This window comes from Mus caroli, chromosome 10 (assembly GCF_900094665.2).
Source record: "Mus caroli chromosome 10, CAROLI_EIJ_v1.1, whole genome shotgun sequence".
In the NCBI taxonomy this organism is placed as follows: domain Eukaryota; kingdom Metazoa; phylum Chordata; class Mammalia; order Rodentia; family Muridae; genus Mus; species Mus caroli.
This window is the reverse complement of record NC_034579.1, coordinates 1,958,873-1,978,326: the sequence shown is the minus strand read 5'-3', so window position 1 is coordinate 1,978,326 and position 19,454 is coordinate 1,958,873. Positions and strand designations below refer to the sequence as shown.

General features: G+C 42.0%; 1 protein-coding gene across 13 annotated transcripts in view; it reads left to right on the top strand.

The window, feature by feature from the left end:
* The window catches only part of Syne1 (spectrin repeat containing nuclear envelope protein 1), a 444,430-nt gene that overhangs the window by 207,309 nt on the left and 217,667 nt on the right, over positions 1-19,454 (top strand). For 12 of the 13 annotated variants that reach the window (XM_029482408.1, XM_029482403.1, XM_029482399.1 and 9 more), the window contains 8 exons: positions 1,574-1,756; positions 7,315-7,458; positions 7,781-7,936; positions 9,700-9,864; positions 11,433-11,605; positions 13,124-13,277; positions 15,290-15,433; positions 16,526-16,690. In XM_029482408.1, coding sequence (XP_029338268.1) covers positions 1,574-1,756; positions 7,315-7,458; positions 7,781-7,936; positions 9,700-9,864; positions 11,433-11,605; positions 13,124-13,277; positions 15,290-15,433; positions 16,526-16,690 — 1,284 coding nt within the window. The remainder of the gene's footprint in view (positions 1-1,573; positions 1,757-7,314; positions 7,459-7,780; positions 7,937-9,699; positions 9,865-11,432; positions 11,606-13,123; positions 13,278-15,289; positions 15,434-16,525; positions 16,691-19,454) is intronic. The other variant, XM_029482406.1, reaches the window with a different exon arrangement.

Sequence of the window (19,454 nt, the reverse complement as noted above, 5' to 3'; positions counted from 1 at the left end):
GCAGGAGAAAAGAGCCATGCCTCAGTTAGGGTTTATATTGCTATGGAGAGATGCCATGACTAAGGAAAACATTTCATTGGGGCTGGCTTACCGGTTCAGAAGGTCAGTCCATTACCATCATGGTGAGAAGCATGGCAGTATCCAGAGAGACGAGGTGCTGAAGGAGGAGCTGAGAGTTCTACACCTTAATCCACACACAGCAGGAACAGACAGTGAGCCACTAGGCTGGGCTTGAGCTTCCAATTCCTAGACCCCCCCCCCCAACCTCCAATGACACACTTCCTCCAACAAGGCCACACATCCCAATAGTGCTAGTCCTTATGAGCCAAGGGGCCAGTTTCATTCAAACTACCACAGGCTATATCAGACAGGAAGCAAAGGATACTAGGAAGTGGTCAGTTTGTTTGCTTAGAATCCTCTCCAGGTGGCTCGGCCAGTAAAGTAACTTTCTGCCAAGCCTGAAGACCTGAGCTTGAGCCTTAGCCCCGCACATGGAGGAAGAAGAGAACCAATTCCTGAATGTTGTCTTTAACCTCCATACACTTGTCTCAGCAAGCATGCCCAGACAGACACAATAAATAAGTAAACATTTTTTTTTAAGTCTCTCATGGGCCTGGCTCTAACTGCACCAGGATATCCCATCAGGTTCCACCTTTTAAGCATTGCCAAACCATAGACATAGATTTCAACACATAAGTCTGTGGGGGATAATCCTCCCTCTCAAACTTCATCAATGTGCTTTCATTAAAGTCCGAAGCACAGAGTCTCTGTTTATGTTACTCCACAGGCAAAGCAAAGCACCTTTAGCTGCGTTTTCACTTCTTCTCTAATGTCTGAAAGTATTAATTGGCATGAACTCTAACACCTCAAATATACTTACTTATAAAAAGGGAAATTAACCTCTGGCTTAACCTAGAAGTTGAGAAAGCTATGCCATGTGCCCACAGCTCATGTTGTCCTTATGTAGTGACCTTACTCTTTATAAGAACAACCGTAGGTTTGGTACTATTTTTTGATAAACTACTAATAGCAATGTTCCCTACTATTTAATCGCATCCACTTTATTAGAACCCCCAGGGAAGCTCTCCTGTGGTCTTTCGATAGGGCATAGTTGTGTTCTGCTGAACAGGTGGTCCAGTTGTTATCATATGGGCTGTGTAAGATGTGTACCTGCTTGTGTTAATTCTCACGTTGGGAGATGGGATGTTCAGAACCAAAGACATGATACAGCTACATCAATTATACAGAACCATGGTGGTATTTATTTTTTTAAACTGAACCTAGCCAGGGGTTGTTTATAACACTTGTTATCTCTTGGCCCCCATCGCTTCTTCTGTTTATTTTTTTTTAACAAGTTGATAACAGTTCATAAAATAGCTCGTGATGTTTGGTGGTCAACTCAGAATTAATATTAGGAAATAAAATATTTCATAACTGGATTGCTAAACGGAAACCTGGGTCATTTCACTTATGTAATACTTTTTTTTTTATTTCGCTGAGACATTTTACAGAAATATCCAACAGTAAAGCATTGTGTGTCCTAAGGTACATAATTTTTATCTTTTTCTTACAGGAGTTTCTGTCAGAAAGTGAAAATGGGCAACATAAGCTAAACACAATGCTGTACAAAGGAGAGCTGCTGAGCTCTCTGCTGACAGGAGAGAAAGCACAAGCTGCCCAGGCCAAAGTCCTAACCGCAAAAGAGGACTGGAAAAGTTTTCATGCAAATCTCCACCAAAAGGAATCAGCCCTGGAGGTACTGCCCAGCCACCCGGGGGCATGCCTTGTGGGGTGTGGTGGTGGTGGTGGTGGGAAATGGGCAGTTTCAGTGTCCCACAGAGTTTTTAAGCATTTTGGTCACCTCATTTTGCATAGAAACAGGCAACCAGATGATGAGAGGTGAGCTTGGTGCTGTAAGTGACTAGCCCTTAGGACTAGATGGCTTCTTACACAAAGGCTATTGCTACAGGCCCGTCCATGCACATCCCTACCGGGACAACCAACCTCAGTTCTGAGCAGCACATCTACTGTTTCATTTGAAATACTGCGGTTTGGGAAATTACTCCCTGGAGAATAGACAGAAAAACTCCTGCAAGGCTGCAAAATACTGGCTCAGAGTTCATATAACCCACACTAGCATCCGGTTTGGGGTATTGAATACAAAGGAAGATAACATTCATGTGATTTAATGTCCTAAAATGACAACTTATCAATATCATAATTTCTGCCACAAGGCCGAATTTCTTTTCTTCTGAGATCATTTATTATTTGTATTACCTCTTCTATGTATGAAAGTCACAGTACTTCTGAAAACATTTCCTGGCAGGGTGGATTCTTAATTTGATGATGGTCATAATAAATACAAGATTAAAAAGGAGGCCACAATAAGGAATTGGGTCAGGAAAAAAAATACACCTTCTTGGTTCTTTCTTATACTAAGAGCATTGAGTTCACCCTTGTAAGCAGATGTTGTTCATGGCAAACATTCTCCACTAAACATGATGGTAACCATGAAGTTCCTGGAAATTACTTGTGACCTGTAATATCATTAGTGCAATGTGGCCTTCAAAGTGAGAGTTATATAGTGAATGTGTCTCTTGTAGCCAAGTCATCTTACTTAAACATTATCCAAAAACAGGGAGCTCGTGATTGACAGTTTTGTTAATCTGGACTGCCTCATAGCAGGTATAACTACTGAATCTAATTCCACCTGTCCTTCCTTTCTAATAGGAATAGACAATGTAGTATACATTTTGGTAATAGGAGGGCAAGACTTTATCCTGTTTCTGGAACTTCATTTTCTAGAAGGTCATTCCCATGAAGGAGATGACTGTATTGCAGGAATTTCTAGGATCAAATATGCACACTCATAGAAAGATGCCACTAACTCTATATGAAGAAGTCAAGGAAGGTGTCCAGAGAAGTGACATTTAAACTATACCTTGAAGTCCGTGTATCCATTGGCTCTTCCAAGATTGGTGTGTAGTTGTTCCAGAAAGAACTGGGTGCATGGGTTCAGGAGACCATGAATGATGTTGAAAAGTGAAAAATGTTGAGAAATTGAGGCAGACATGAAGTTTAGGCAGAGGAGCAGTAGAGATAAATGGAGATAGAGACTAGGATCACACAGTGAAAAGTCTGAGTGTCAAGTAATTTCTCTCTGACTCTCAACCAGTTTCCCTCAAAAGAATGCAAGACAGTTTCCCTAGGATGAAGCCTACCATGCACTCTTACAGATGCAGAGGACAGAAGCAAACACAGATGCCTCAGGTTAACAGGGCTTGTTTCTTTCTTCAAGATTCCTTGAGAAAGACTAAGTGAGTGAGTGGCAGGCCTTAAAGCTGGAGAGTTACATGCCAACCTTGACTGTAGTATAAACAAGAACGGGGAATCGCACATAGCCAGAAAAGCAGAAAAAAACGTATCACAGTGGTGCATGTGAAAGTGGGGGTCTACATAGCAGAAAGAGTAATAGGGCAGGCGATCCATCTCTAAGACAAAACACAGCAGGACTTGTCAATTAACTATGTGGGGGTCGGGGGCGGGGTGCCAAAGTTAAGTTTGATTCTTGAGTGTCTCATCTGGAAAACTGTGAATGAGGACGCTGTTAACTGAGATGTGAATGGAGATATAGATATAGTCTTGGGAATGAACCTATTTAGTCAGAGTAATCTACACTCGCTTTTGTGTACCTAGAAAGTGATCTGTGGCTAATGATCAGAACTCAGCAGATAACAAAAGCCCAAGGGTCCGACAAGAGGGCAGAACTGAGAAATTAGTGCCTGACACTGTGGACAATTACATGTACCACTCCATGTAGTTCTCAAAGCCATTATAGATCACCATAAGTCATTTGTCTCTGTCATGTGGATGAAGAAATGAAGGAGCCATGCATGATGGTACAGAACTGGAACACCAAGAGACAGAGGCAGTATGATTAGGAGTTTGAAGCCAGTCTGAGCTACATGGCCAATCTAACCCTGTCAATAACTAAGGAAGGAAGGAAGGAAGGAAGGAAGGAAGGAAGGAAGGAAGGAAGGAAGGAAGGAAGGAAAAAGAAAGGGAAAAGGAAAAAAGGAAAAGGAAAAGGAAAAGAAAAAGAAGAAAGTGAGGAGAGGACGGTAGGTAGGTAAGGAAGGAGGACAGGAGAGTGAAGGAGGAAGGAAGGTGGGGAAGGCACACTAAGATACAGGATGGCCAAATTCCCACAGCTGGTAAGTGATGGAGATGGGTCAAACCCAGCCCTGTGCCTCATTGGTTCATAATACAGTTATAGTAACACAGGGTCTGAGAGCTTCTAGATGTTACTGGAGACACTGGAGAAATCACTGGGCAAAACCTTCAGCCTGAACACAGAATAGGAAGCCAATAGCCTCTGCACAGACACAAAGTGCAGGTCTAAATCCAGAGGCTCAGGAGGAGCTTCCAGTGCCCATGGCAAGTGCATGTTTACAGTTAGCACTCAGTCACTTCATGCTTACATGAAGCACCTAGCTTTCTTCTGTGCTCCCCGAGGTGTTGCAAAGCCACAGTTTTTGGTCAGGGTTTTCTATGTGTAGCATTTCCACAAAACAGCACTAACAGAAAGACATAACTGCCTTGCATTTACAAATGCATTTAATTATTCAATTCGTATTTGGCAAGAATTAATCTAGACTCTGGGGATGCCGCAGAGAGGAAAACAGAACAAACCCTCGTTCTGATGAACCTTACATTTTATTGGGTATCCTTCTTGATAATCTTATCTATGTGATGTATTTTAAACTCTCTGATGCTTTCCTGCAGCTAATACATCTCCCTATGGAAAACATAGAAGACATGATCAAGTGCCGACTCTACCAGTACCCTGGACCAGATGCAGAGCAAGCTTTGTGCCAATGTCCAATAGGCTCTGCAGTCTTCATACTTAGTTTCCCAGATAACATTTTATGGACCTGATGATGCTTTAGTAAAATTACCTAAATTCTTTAAATCTTTTGTCGGTCCACATTGCAATTTTTAAAAAATATTTATTTATTTATTTATTTATTTATTTATTTATTTATTTATTTATTTATTATATGTAAGTACACTGTAGCTGTCTTTAGACACTCCAGAAGAGGGCATCAGATTTTGTTAAGGACGGTTGTGAGCCACCATGTGGTTGCTGGGAATTGAACTCAGGACCTTTGGAAGAGCAGTCAGCGCTCTTAACCGCTGAGTCATCTCACCAGCCCCCACATTGCAATTTTAATAATAGATTCATATGATTTGATCTAGCATTTTATAAGAAATAGATTCCTTGCCACCATGAAATGTATAACACATTATCATCATGTTTTAATCTATAATCTATGAAAGTAATAATATTTATACTGCCCTTGTGAGACAAGCATGCAGTTCTCGGTATTTCTTAATAAGAATAAGTGTATTCAAAACATAATAAACAAAGAGCTGGGGAGATGATTCGGTTGATAGTGTGCTTGCTTCACCAGCAGGAGAGCCTAAATTCAAGTCACAGCACCTACATAAAAGCCAGGAACTAAGCTAAGGGTACCAGGAGGGTTCTTGGGCTTCACTGGCTTGCCAGTCTAGCCAAATTGGTAAGCTCCAAGTTCAATGAGAAATTCTCCCCTCTAAACAAGGTAGAGGTGATGGGGAAGTGACGCAGTGGTTAAGCGCACATACTGCTCCTGCAGAGGACCTGAGTTCAGTTCCCAGCACCCGTATCAGGCGACTCACAGCTGCATGTAACTCCAGTTACAAGGGAGCTAACTCCCTCCTCTTGCTTCCACAAAGAGCTGCACTTACATACACATGCTCCTACACAGACACACACACACATGTGTGCACAACTAAAAATAAAATAAATCCTTAAAAAAAGTATAATAAAAATGAGGGTGGAAAGCAATCATGGAAAAAGTTCTCAAGATGTTGACCTCACAGGAACACATTCATGTACATGTATACCCTCACATACGTGTTTACATTCACATAAACATTCATGCCAGCATAATAAACACATGAGTTACATATGTGTGTGTGTGTGTTTGTATATAGTGCTACTTATCCTATCATTAGTTAGTTCTTACCAGTGCTGGATCATCCCTATAAGGAAACAGGGTATATTCCAGGAAGCATGAGACATGAGCCCTTCCATTGTGGAACTTATAGTCTCAGGGTACAAGCCAGCCATAGCAGCATCAGATGGGAATGCACAGCCCGACCCTGACTATGATTAAGCTTGTGTTTAAAAAAGTCAAAAGCACAGAAGTAGAAATGAGCTATTCAGAGAATTAAAGAAAGTGGTTGTATAGCCTAAAAGTAAAGGCCTAAACACTCTTAAAGGATGCCAAGTGAAGGTTGGAGATCTCTCTCAGTCTCTCTCTCTCTCCTGTATGTGTAAGTATGTGTGCATGTGTGTCTATCTGTCTCTTATCTTTGTGTTTATACGGCTGTCTTTATCTCTATCCCTGTTCATATATGTCTCTGTCTGTCTCTCTGTGTGTGACTGTCTCTGTCTGTCTTTGCCTCTGTTCCTATCTGCAAGTCTCTGTCTGACTGCCCTGTTTGTCTGTCTGTCTCTCTGTGTGTGTCAGACTGCCTCTCTGTCTCTGTTCATGTGTGTGTATCTGTCTCTCTGTCTCTGTCCCTGTCTGTTTGTGGGTATGTGTCTGTCTCTGTATATGTGTCTGGCTGCCTCTCTGTCTCTGTCCCTGTCCATGTGTGTCTGTCTGTCTTTCTGTGTGTATCTGATTATCTCTCTGTCTCTGTCCTTGTATGTCTGTGTGTCTGTTTCTATATATGTGTCTGACTGTTTCTCTCTGTCTCTGCCCATGTATGTGTGTGTCTCTCTCTCCCTCTGTCCCTCCTCTCTCTCTCTGTCTCTCTGTGTATATTTGACTGTCTCTTTGTCTCTGTCCCTGTCAGTATGTCTCTGAATATGTGTCTGTCTCTCTGTCCTTGTCCCTATCGGTGCATATGTGTGTGTGTGTGTGTGTGTGTGTGTGTGTGTGTGTGTGTGTAGGTCACAAATTGACATAAAGTGTCATCTTGAACCACATTTAGCCTTGTTATATATATTTATATTTACAACTGGGTCTCTTTCTGAACCTAGATGTGGCAGAGTCTGCTAGTCTGCAGGGATTCTCCTGTATCTCCTTCTCAACTCTAGGATTACAAACCTGTGCTCCATCCTAGCTTTGTTTCTTTGGTTTAAGTTGGTTCTGTGAATTAAATTCGCATCCCTGCAGTTTTGCAGAGAGTACTCACTGGTGGGCCTCCTCTCCACCCCTCGGGATTTGTGCTTGCTCATTATTATCTAAACTTCTGCAGAATCTAAAGATCCAGATGAAAGACTTTGAAGTGAGCGCAGAACTTGTGCAGAACTGGCTGAGTAAAACGGAGAGGCTGGTGCAGGAGAGCAGCAATCGCCTCTATGACCTGCCTGCTAAGAGGAGAGAACAGCAGAAGCTGCAGGTGATGGGACCGACTTGACTCCTTCCTCTGTCCACTCTGGCCAGATGCATGCTGGGAGCCCCAGTCTTAGCTAACAGCACCTTAAGATGCAGTGTTCCTTCTCCTTGTTCTGACAGAATTGAGTTAATGTTTTCTGTCTCTCCTCTGAGGCACAGTTTTTTTTCTTCCTGTAGCATTCCACTGTGTGTAGCTTGAAAAATAATGCAGTCTTCAGGGGGCTCCAGTTGCTTGTCAGTGTTTAATTCCATGTTCTCTGGGCCCAAGCTTTGTCCTCCATGTGCTTGCCCCAGCCTCTGAACGATAACCTGCTTGTGCTTTCCAGTCTGTCCTTGAGGAGATACAGTGCTACGAGCCTCAGCTCCACAGGCTGAAGGAGAAAGCTCTGCAGCTATGGGAGGGACAAGCTGCAAGCAAGAGCTTTGTGCACAGAGTGTCGCAGCTGTCTTCTCAGTATCTAGCGCTAAGCAATGTAACCAAGGTAACGCCTGGCATGTGTCGCCTGTGAGTGTGATACTGATGTCGCAAAACTGGACTGTCCATAGGTCATGTGGGGTGTATCCTGACACCCCCACAGAGCAGTAGCTCCAGGTCAACCGTGGGGCAAGTAACCATGACATCTCCCTCATCTTGAAGCAGACTCATCACTTTTACCATAGTTCTTAATGTGGCTCTGTGAAATCAGCCAGGAATGTTTCAAAGACAGAGTACACTACCAATCTCCAGCATTAATAAAATGATATGTTCTATGGCCCCAGGGCTCAAGACATAACCCAAAAGCAAATTACACAGTTTTTATGCTGAAGACTTGTAGATTAAATTACACTAGGAAAACGTGAAACCGAAAGCAGTTTAAAATGTACTGGAGCCATAGAGTAAGTCTAGGATAATTTTAAAATGTCAACCAGCTTCTGTATACTCATTATATAGTAGATGAGGGTGTGTTAACTGATAGCTTCAGTTAAGATTCCAAAGCAGAGTTTGGAATTATCAATGACTATCCTGAGTAAATCTTTCAAGGACCTCTAGAATAAAGTATTGGGTCCACACGGGTCCTCATTGGGTGAACCCCACTAGAGTAATTCAGACCCTGTGAATGGGTCAGTCCTTTCAAGCTTGCACAAACTATAACATTTGCTTCTTTTTTTTAAAATATCAGATGCTAGCATTTAGGGACTCTATTATATGGACCTTTAAATAACATGGCCTCATTCATTTTACTGTAAAGTTACTTCTGATATGCTAATTTGGGTCTTCACAGAGTCCTCATGTAAACTGTCTCCACTTGTACTGATAGTTATTTGATGAAAAAACAGCTTTTATAAAACCATATGCATATGATTTTAGAAAATCTGGCACATAGCTAAAGTTAGATGGGATTAAGAACAGTTGTAGCTGGTATGTTAGTGCACATCTGGAATCCCAGGACTCAAGAGGGCAGGGGAGTTGCTGCAAGTTCAAGGCCAGATTGAGCTGGGTCATGAGTTAAAAGCCAGGCTGGGCAGCACAAGCAAGACATGTCTCAAAATAATTAAATTAAGTTAAATTAAAGTAAGGTATTAAAGCCAGAATACAAAAGCAAACACAAAAGCCTTCCCAAACACCTGTTTTACTCCTTTGCATTTGACTAGATATTAAAAAGCAAGAGATGTTTGTGTGTTTAAGAACTTGAGCGCTATAGAAAGTCTTCATCCGCTTTGTTGGATATGACCTTTGAAGCCACAAAGGTTTTCTTGTCATCTAGAATGCAGATGTATGAGTTTTGTCCTCTACATGTGTCCTGAAGCCTTGTACTCTGTTCCACTCCTGTGCAAAATTATGTCTTAACTAAATATATACGTACTACATGCGTGCTATTTACAACTATTACAACATATCAGATTGCTATGTTTAAAACTGTCTACAGTATAGGTCTGTAAGAATATGTGATATCAGTTTAAGATGATGGTGGATTGAATGTCAATAAGTATTAAGAAGAAATTCTACTGAATAAAAAGTAAGCCATGATTCTCCTAAGAACATCAGTGTAGGGCAGTGGACAGCAGTCATCATGCCCTTTGACCTGGTTATTCTACAGATTCTTCACTTTTTAGAGAGGTGTGCCACACATCTCATGCAGTGAGGCCAGGCTTGCTCCTTTTCTGGGCAGACTCCAATGAAGCATTAGCTTCCAATATGAGCAGATGCAGGCTATCCAATCTCAGTGGAAGCTGACAGCTAGAAAACCATCTCTGTTGTTTCCAGGAGAAAGTGTCCAGGCTGGACAGAGTTATTGCTGAGCACAACCGGTTCTCCCAGGGTGTTAAAGAACTGCAGGACTGGATGTCAGATGCAGTTCACATGCTGGATTCCTACTGCCTCCCCACGTCAGATAAAAGTGTGCTGGATGGCAGAATGCTCAAGCTGGAGGTGTGTATACGCGCATTGCCTCTTCTCGAGTCTTTGTGAGCCTGGCATGACTATGTGGTCCTCTGTCTATCTGAGATGTCTAGATGCTCTGTGCATGGTGTCTCCTTACACAACACGCTCATCCCTAAGCATTAGCCATTCATTTCAACCCCAACACATTCATCCACGGACACTATTAAAAAATAAAATAACACACAAATGTGGTGATTTGTGATCAAGAAGCCAGCTTCAAATTCCATCACAGACACGTAAATTCTGGGGAGATATTTTGGTGGGACATTTAATTCATTTATTCAATTTACTTTTCTGCCTGTGTCATTTAGTTGACTCTTCCCCCATCTTGAAATAATCAATTCTACAATTTTATAATTTTGTACTTGTAATGATAATAATTGATCTTTGTCCATCCATCTCCCCCTCATAACTTCAGTGCCTAGACTGGTACTCTTTTTGGACACCAAGGGATCAAAAGGGAATATAAATATGAATGAATATGATCTTTGTTCTCCAAAGCTATGTTGTCTGCTACTGAAGTTAACATGTAGGAGATGTTGATGTCAGATGATGGTGGTGGTGGTGGTGGTGGTTTTGGTGTGTGGGTTATAGATACACACAGGAATGGAACAGTGTAGGAGAGATGGGATTGAGCATTGGAGGTTTAGGAAGTCTAATACCTAACTCAAGCTTTTAGGAATGATGGGTGGATGGGCTGGTGAGATGGTTCAGTGTGTGAAGAAGGCTCTTTCCATCATTAAACCCCGAGCCCAGTTCTTGAGACCACATGGTATAAGGACAGAGCCAACTCTTCCAACTTGCCCTCTCTCTGCATGGTCTGCCTGCCTGCCTGTCTGTCTGTTCCCCTCCCTCCCTCCATTTCTCTCTTCCTCCCATCCCCCCATCCCCCTCCCTCCATTTTTCTCCCCAACCCATCCTCCTTCTATAAAAAGTAAATGCTTTTTTTTTTTTGAAAGAGGGAATGTCCTGGTACAGATGACTGGGTGGAGATTTGAGGGAGATGATGGTGATAGATGGAGGTTTGAGGGAGATAAATATGGGATTGCAAGCTAGAGGGAAGAACCAGTTTGGTAGCTGAGGGCAAGCTTGCTATTCCTTCCTGACCAGGCAGGCACAGGACCACTCTAGGCTCAGCTGAGCTGCAAAAGGTGTCAACCATAGGATAAGAAGGGAGCAGAAGGTTTGCATCTTGACAGATACTACCTCTCTGGCAACTTTGGATTTTAAATTTCCTTTTCTTGCTACAAAGAATAATGCCCGTGAACACCTTGATCCACATGTCCCATTTCCATGAGGAGCCTATACTAGATACATACAAGCTTTCTGTCCTGAGAACTTTGAGAGTCCAGGGATATATATCCCCAGCCCAGTTAAACCAGGAAAATGAAATATGGAAAGAAGGAATTAAACAGAGAAGACTCAGGACTAGAATGCAAAGGCTACGCAGATACCTGAAAGTCTTCAGGGCCTCTCAACTATGTGGCAAGCCAAGGATATTAAATCTATAAATATGAAGGCTTCTGTATTTGATTTTTGCTGTTGTTTTTTAACAGGCTCTGCTGTCAGTGAGACAGGAAAAAGAGATTCAGATGAAAATGGTTGTGACCCGGGGGGAGTATATTCTGCAGAGTACCTCTCTGGAAGGCAGCGCTGCTGTTCAGCAGCAGCTGCAGGCTGTGAAGGATATGTGGGAATCCCTCTTGTCTGCAGCAATTCGATGTAAGAGGTGAGTGAAGCTCTGTCCGATGCCAGTGAGCCGTGACTGAAAGGCAACAGGATACTCTAGTGGTGGCTGTTTTCCGTCCTAGATTCCTCTTTCCTCCACCCCTTCCTTCTTGCTACTTCCTATTTCCATTCTTTCCTCTCTGCCTCCCTTTCTTACTCTCTTTGTCGTCCCTCCCCCCCCCCCCCCGTCTCTCCTTATAAGAGCTCTAAAGAGCACAAGAATCTAGAAGGTGCGACCTTAACTCTCAGTTAAGAAATATTGTGCCTATGCTTTGTTGCTGATTGATGCTTAGAAACTAAAGGGTAATAAATATTTCATAAAATGGGGGTATTTTAATTCGGTCCAAGTGATTCACTTGGGAGGATTCTCAAGGAGATACTCATCAAGGACTGAAGGAAAGGAATGTTATCAAACCGGCCCCACAGTGCCCCGTGGGGACTTTTTCTCAGGGTGATCCATGTAGTTTGTTTTTAAAAGATTTATTTATGTATATGAGTACACTGTCACTGTCTTCAGACACACCAGAAGAGGGCATCCAATCCTATTACAGATGGTTGTGAGCTACCATGTGGTTGCTAGAAATTGAACTCATGACCTGGAAGATTAGCCAGTACTCTTAACCTCTGAACCATCTCACCAGCCCCTGACTCCCTGTTGTCTTTTACCTCCAAGTTGTTGTCCCATCTGAGGACAGAGAGTAGAGACACCGGTAAAGAAGCATCCAGGACAACGGAGGGGGTTGTGAGGGCTGTCTATCAGGGGGTGACAGTTCCTTGAAACTCTTTGTTAGCATTGCTCCCAAACTGGGAATACAGCAGGGACCAGGGAACCTTCTCAGCCTGAAAGATCCATTATCCAGAACCAGGGGCAGTGTTCTGCAATAGGAAGTCTGAGGAAACCTGTAAGAGGCCACCGATGGGTATCTGCTGAGGCCTGGTCACAATATGAAAATTAGTCTCAATAATCCACCACATTAACTATGTAATGTGTGTGCTGACTCAGGGAAATACTTATCTGCAAGGGGAATGTTACATTTTCACCTTTAGACCAATTTGGGAAATATTGCCCCATTCTCCATTGTGATTTTATGACTTTTAAATTCCCTGCAGAATGGTCACTTTGCTTATTTTCCCCAAGTTTGTCCTTCCTCTGGCAGTCATTCTCTTCTGTCCTCCCTACTCTGTATAGCTAATGGATTGACCTGGTAGGAATTAGTGTGGTTTCCGACTTGATCTGGACATCCCATCTGGATGACCTTCAGTCTCTCCAAGTGATGGTGTCCCCTGGGCCCTCTAGAGGTCGTGTTCACTCCCACTTTGAAGCTTCGGTTTAAATGGACCCTGCTCTCTGAGGCTACTTTCATCAGAAATTTAGAGTGGGATTTGGTAAACCCAGGCTAGCTAGCTATCCCAGGCTCTGGACACTCTGCTGGCTACAGGGGATTGAATGCACATGATAGACATCAGAGCCATACGGATGCTCAGATTAGGTAACTGACGTGTTTCCAACCCTTTGCAGTCAGCTGGAAGGAGCACTCTCAAAGTGGACAAGTTATCAGGATGACGTGCGGCAGTTCTCCAGCTGGATGGACAGTGTGGAAGTCAACCTGACAGAATTGGAAAAACAGCACACAGAGCTACGGGAGAAAGTAACTGCTCTGGGAAAAGCCAAGGTTCGAACTGGATTACACCTGTTTTGCATTCTAGCGTAAACTTCAGGCAAAACTGTGGTCACCTATGCACCAGGAATGCACACACGGGGAAATTAAACCTCATGCCATAATTTCTAATAACTTTCTAAAGTAGGATGTTATTTGTAGTTATTTAACACAGGACCAAAATTTTTCTTTTCCAGGATAACCCTATACACAGATGTTTTATAACACAGGCCATTTAAAATTTATCTCCTCTTAACGTCAGAAGTAAATGCACTTTCTTTTTCTTATATTCTTTTCATTACCACTGTTTTTTTCTTGGGCTTTTTTGTTTTGTTTTGTTTTACCTACGCGCTCACTCACCATCAATGCTGGATATTAAAACCAAGGCCCTTGCATGCCAGTCAAGCGCTGAACCACTGAGCTAAACTGTGGGCCCTATATTAGTACTTTTGTATAGTTTTGGTTCAACATCATATGAATATAGTACTACATGAAAAGATTTTAAAATATGTAAAGTTTTAAAACTCTCCCTTTGAAGTATATTCAAACGCAATCATGCTGAAGCCCTTTGCTGGGTAGCACACCTCCCTCCAGGGCATGCTCATTGCAATAATATGTCCTGAGCTGAGTTTACTATAGTCTGCATGGAAATCCTTCAAGCTCTTGATTCCTGCCTATTTGCCCCATTTCATAGGGATCATCTTAAGATGGCCCCACCCCTCCCCTCAGGACCCTCCCTTTCATCTCCATATTATTACATAGTCCCTGGCAATCTGTCTGCTTCGCCTAAATGCTAAAGCTCCTAATTCTCTTCTTGCTTCTTGTTGATCAGTGGCTGCTCTAGTCCTGTAAAGGTGAACATCTCACTTCCCTAAGAGCCCCTCATTGGTCTCTCCCCCATTTTTTGAGATGGGGGGGGGTCCTTGTGTAGCCCTGGTTGCCCCAGAACTCACTCTGTAGACTAGGCTGGCCTTGAACTCACAGAGATTCTCCTGCCTCTGCCTCCTAGTATTGGGATTAAAGATGCTCCCCACAATTTATAGTGTAACACTGAGCCCCTTCCGGAGTTTGTAAGATAGCAAGCAAAGGGATATGTATACTCACTAATAAGGGATATGTATACTCACTAAAAGGGATATGTATACTCACTAATAAGTATTTAAGTAAATAATTGTAACTAGGAGATATCACAGTAAAAGGAGATATCACAATGATATTGCATGGTGTGAGACACTAATTTGGAAAGAGTTAACATAGATTGTTTGGGATCAGGGAAGAGGAATAAGACAGATATTTCTGAAACAGAAGACAGGTAGACAGTACCCTAAATGATTGAGAACAACGTGTAGTCTGGAAAGAATCAAACATGGAATTCTATCATGTCAATAGGCTGAGGAAGAAAAGGTTCTAGTGCATTGTGGGATGGAGATTGCTGGATAGCAGTGGAGGCTGCTAGGAGGTGATCTGGGGGAAGTTACAGGCACTGTCTCTTGCACTGTGTTCAGGCCTCCAGCAAACTCTATATCCCAGCTTTCCATAATCTTTCTCTCAGATTTTACCTCTGAGAATCTCCTGTTAAAATCCGATTGAAAGTTAAGAGTGGCCTGGAGTAGATATTAAGAACAAGAGACTCCTTCCAATGTTCTAGAGTGGCTATTTGAAAGGGAGATGGGAGGGGTGGCATTTACTGTTTTAAAAAATGGCTGAGGAAGAAAGCTTGATGATACAGAACAGTGATAGAGTGGAAATCAGGAGGCCATTCCTAGATATAAGAAATTTGAAATATTTAAGAAGAAATAGAAAGTATATAATTGGGAGTTGAAGTCTCAGAGACATTATGGACCAGATCTGAAAATACACTGAAACATTATATGAATATTTTTTTAGATGTGCACACACATGTGAATGGATGGATAGAGAAAGATCATTTGTCACCAGTACAGTGAAAAGACATTAATGTGCCCAAGATCATTGTTGTGCTTGTGCATGAGTTATTCATTTTGTCGTTTTTTTCTATTGTTCTCTAGTTATTAAATGAGGAGGTGTTGAGTCACAGCAGCCTGCTGGAAACCATTGAACTCAAGAGGGCAGCCATGACAGAGCATTATGTCACCCAGTTAGAACTGCAGGATCTGCAGGAAAGGCACCAAGCCCTCAAAGAGAAGGCCAAGGTATGGCTGGCCAGGGTCCTGGACTCACCCAGGACTGATGGATGACCTCATGAAAACAGAGTAAAACAAGCTAAATGAACCTTAGTATTTTAAAAATATCATTAGCAAAATCAAATACAACTCAAAACATTATTTGTATCTGAAAATTAAGGTGGCAAGATAGTTCTCAACCAAAACCAAAACCCAACTGGAAATGTAACATTTTCACAAAACTTGGAGAGATCTTTGTATTGAAAACTCCTAAGTTCTGTCTGGCTATGGGAGTTTAATAAAGCAGAAAACAATCGCCTTGTAGCCTTTGCCATTTGTCACCAAGGCTTCCCAAGGAAAAGAACAACACCTCTTAGGAGCATATTCTACTTTATTAGAATTCATTAGAAGTTCGGAAAAATAAATCTTCCAACTCCAAATTCTCATTTAAGACACAATGTAAACATTTCCGTTTTTACTGCTAACTATAGTGACTTTTTAAGAAAAGTAACCTTACTTCGCTTTTAGTATGTCCATCTAATGTTCCATTAAAAACTCACAGTTCAAGTAGTTAATTCAAAATGGTCTTTGAGATCTTTCCAGAATTAAATATTTGTTTCTCTCTTTTGTTATGTTTTTTTTCTAGAGAGAGAGATAAAGAGAGAAATACTGTCTTTTCTTTTGTTCATTTTTTATTAGTTCTTTGAGAATTTTGTATACTACATTTTGAATGTATTTGCCCCATCCCCATCCTTCCTATTAGCCCCCATTTGTGTTCTCTTTTTGTATAGGAAATTTAAAGGTTCTTTTCAAAAGGTGATTATTCATGTTCTGATGATTTAATAATTATGCTTTTCTAAAACTTCAAAAGTGCAGCTGACAAGATGTTTCAGCAAGCAAAAGTTCTTGTCACTGAACCTGACAATTTGAATTTGATCCAGATCCCAAAGTTGGAAGGAGAGAACTGACTGGAAAAATTGTCCTCTGGCTACACACACACACACACACACACACACACACACATACACAAATAAATAAGCATAAAAAAGATTAAACTCCAAAAGTGAATTCTGCATTAAGTGATAATGTTTCTTTCTTACTCATGTTAAATGCCGATGACAGGAAGCAGTGACAAAATTGGAAAAGCTGGTCCGCCTTCATCAAGAGTATCAGAGAGACCTAAAGGCATTTGAAAGTTGGCTGGAGCAAGAACAAGAGAAACTTGACCGATGTTCAGTGCATGAGGGTGACACCAATGCCCATGAGACAATGTTGCGAGATCTTCAGGTAATTCTATCAGAACCAAAGGGTTCCTTCCTATGAAAAAGAAGTGATTATTTCAAGTGATGGGAAATTAATGTGACCTCCTGCAGAGAGCTGATATACATTCAGTTAAGGTGAGGCTCTGTCTGGAACATCCTCGTTCCTATCACTTGTTGGGCAACTTAAACCAACAAACCAGCTTTTGGAGGACTTGTTCAGCTACCAGGGTAGCCTCTGACAGCAGTAGTTACTGATCTAGTGCTCAAGGCTGACTGACCCGCCCACCTCTTACTCTCAAGAAGACGGTTTCAGATGAAGGATAAAAGAGCAAAACCCAACAAAACGTGGCAGGCCCTGGGTGAAACCGAGAGCACACTCTGTAGCCACCTCTTGCACTCCTGAGCATCTAGGGCTTGGCTCAGAGTTCTTGAAGAAGAAATCAGAGAGGCTAAGAGATGTGGGAATGCTCTGGACAGTGGGCTGTAGCCCAAGTCAAGACATCAGAGAGAGTGGGTATGGTGGTCATAGCCCATATCCTTACTCCCTCGTGTAGTTCTGAGGCACCCAACACAAAGCAGATACAACACAAGCTAGAGCACATAAAACACATAAAGATGGCTTGGGTATTAATTCCAGCCACTGAGGAATTTACAATTTAGTGACGAAAACAAACCCCTGAGGAGATTATTGTAAACAGTGGGGTAAGGACAGTAATAGACAGTAATAGACTAATGCAAGGACCCTTGTGGCACCACTGAAAACTTAATCATCCACACCTGCAGAGTAGATAGGGCTTAGGGAGGTCTCCATGAAAAGGCTAGTAGGAGCAGACAACCAAGAATTGCAAAAGACTGATAAGACAACCCCACCACCACCACTATGTCCCACTAGGGAGGGTATTGGGATTTCTTAACATGGTGTTAAACCCAAATAGAATCAGCTGAAGACTAGCAAACTGTCCTTATAGCTAGAGCAAGGTAGGAAGAGTAGAGACTCTCAAGGATATCCCGGTGTAGACAACTCCCATGACCTGCTGAGTTTCAAGAAGTGTTGCATAATGCCAAGTGAACAGGTGAAGGTTAGGAATCTTAGACTCTAATTCTCCATGGGACCTGCTGCTAGGTGACTTCAGACAGTAAAGAACCTAATCTCATCCAGTTTCCATCACACAGTTGTGAGAACTCAGTGAGGAGACTCTCTATCTTGTTTAAATATCTGACCTAGTCACAAGATCAATAAATACTAGAAGTTATGCAAGTTACAATTTCATTAACTGACCTAATGGCTCATCTATCCTGCCCTAGAATAATATTCTAATCTATGAGACCTTATAGGTTTGGCTGTTGCTCTGTGTGTGTGTGTGTACACATGCATGTGTATATGCATGTTGTTATTGTTTAAGACAGGGTCGTGGTGTACAGCCCAGTCTAGCCTTAAACTCAGGATATTCCTCTCGGTCTCAAGAGTACAGGCTTGTGACACCCAACAGCTGTTACCATTCACTTGTGAGCAGTTGACTTTGTTGCTTTAAATAGCCCTCTTCCCACTTCCAGACACCCAGGTAAGCAAATGCTGAGCTCTTTGTGTTGTTGTGTAGGAGCTGAGCAAGCTCCTGCCTAGATGTTTCTCTTGGTTTTGGTCAATTCAGTCAGATGAGCCTGGCTCAAGCCTCACTCCAGGCCCTTACTTCCCATGTGTCTCTTCTACACTGTCTGATCTGAGTCTCCACAAATGCTGAAGAGGAAGGTGTGTGGCATCTATCTATCTTAAGCTGCTTAGAGATTGGTAATCCTCCTGCCTCTGTCTCTTGTGAATACTGAGCTCACATATGTATACAGTGGCATGAGCTTTGTTCTATTGGCTTTTCATTTGTTTGTATGGTACTAGGGATGGAAAGTCAGGGTTTTGCATGCTGGGCATGTACCTTGTTGACCTGAATGGATATCCCTGTTACTACATTTTGACTGACTGTGTGGCTGCCATTAACATTCATGGTGTGATTGTTTTTACATGGTGATTTCTACTGCAGATAATCATATCATTCACCAACATGAATTCATATCTTATGAATAGAATTTAAAGTATATACCATTTTGCCAGAATATTTAAGAATATGATATTTTTATAAAAAGCAACACATGCTACTTGTTTAGGGTGAGTCTTCAAGGCACATACCGTGGTCTAGGGCATATATCTGCATTGGAAACAGCCAGTATGTAGTGTAGTGCCTCAGCCTCTCAGGTCTCGATGCCTACTAAAGGCACTGGTCCAAGTTTTCTGGGCTACCACATTCCCTAGATTATAGTCCTGGAAGAGGACTCCCACCAGTTAGCACAAAAAGGCTCCCCATCCTTTCTCAGCAGGGATTAGAGCCCCAGTTAATGCCAAAGCCACCAGCCTTGAATGCTTGTCTAAGAAGATTCGGAGCTATAATAAGCCTACATTATTGTTTTATGCAACAGTGATTTTTTTTTCATGACTACTTTTGCCTATAGGCTGAAAAAAAAAACAAATAAATTTCAGAAACTTAATTGGGGAATTGTTCTGTTAATTGGGAGATTATCAGGATCTTTCTGTAGAGTTAGGAAAGCAACATTCAGTGTTAGGTATGCATTTTCTTTTCTTTTAGTTTTTAGAGATTTTTAAAATATATTTTTATGAGTACACTGTAGCTGTCTTCAGACACATCAGTAGAGGGCATCAGATCCCATTTCAGATGGTTGTGAGCCACCATGTGATTGCTGGGAATTAAACTCAGGACCTCTGGAAGAGTAGTCAGTGCTCTTAA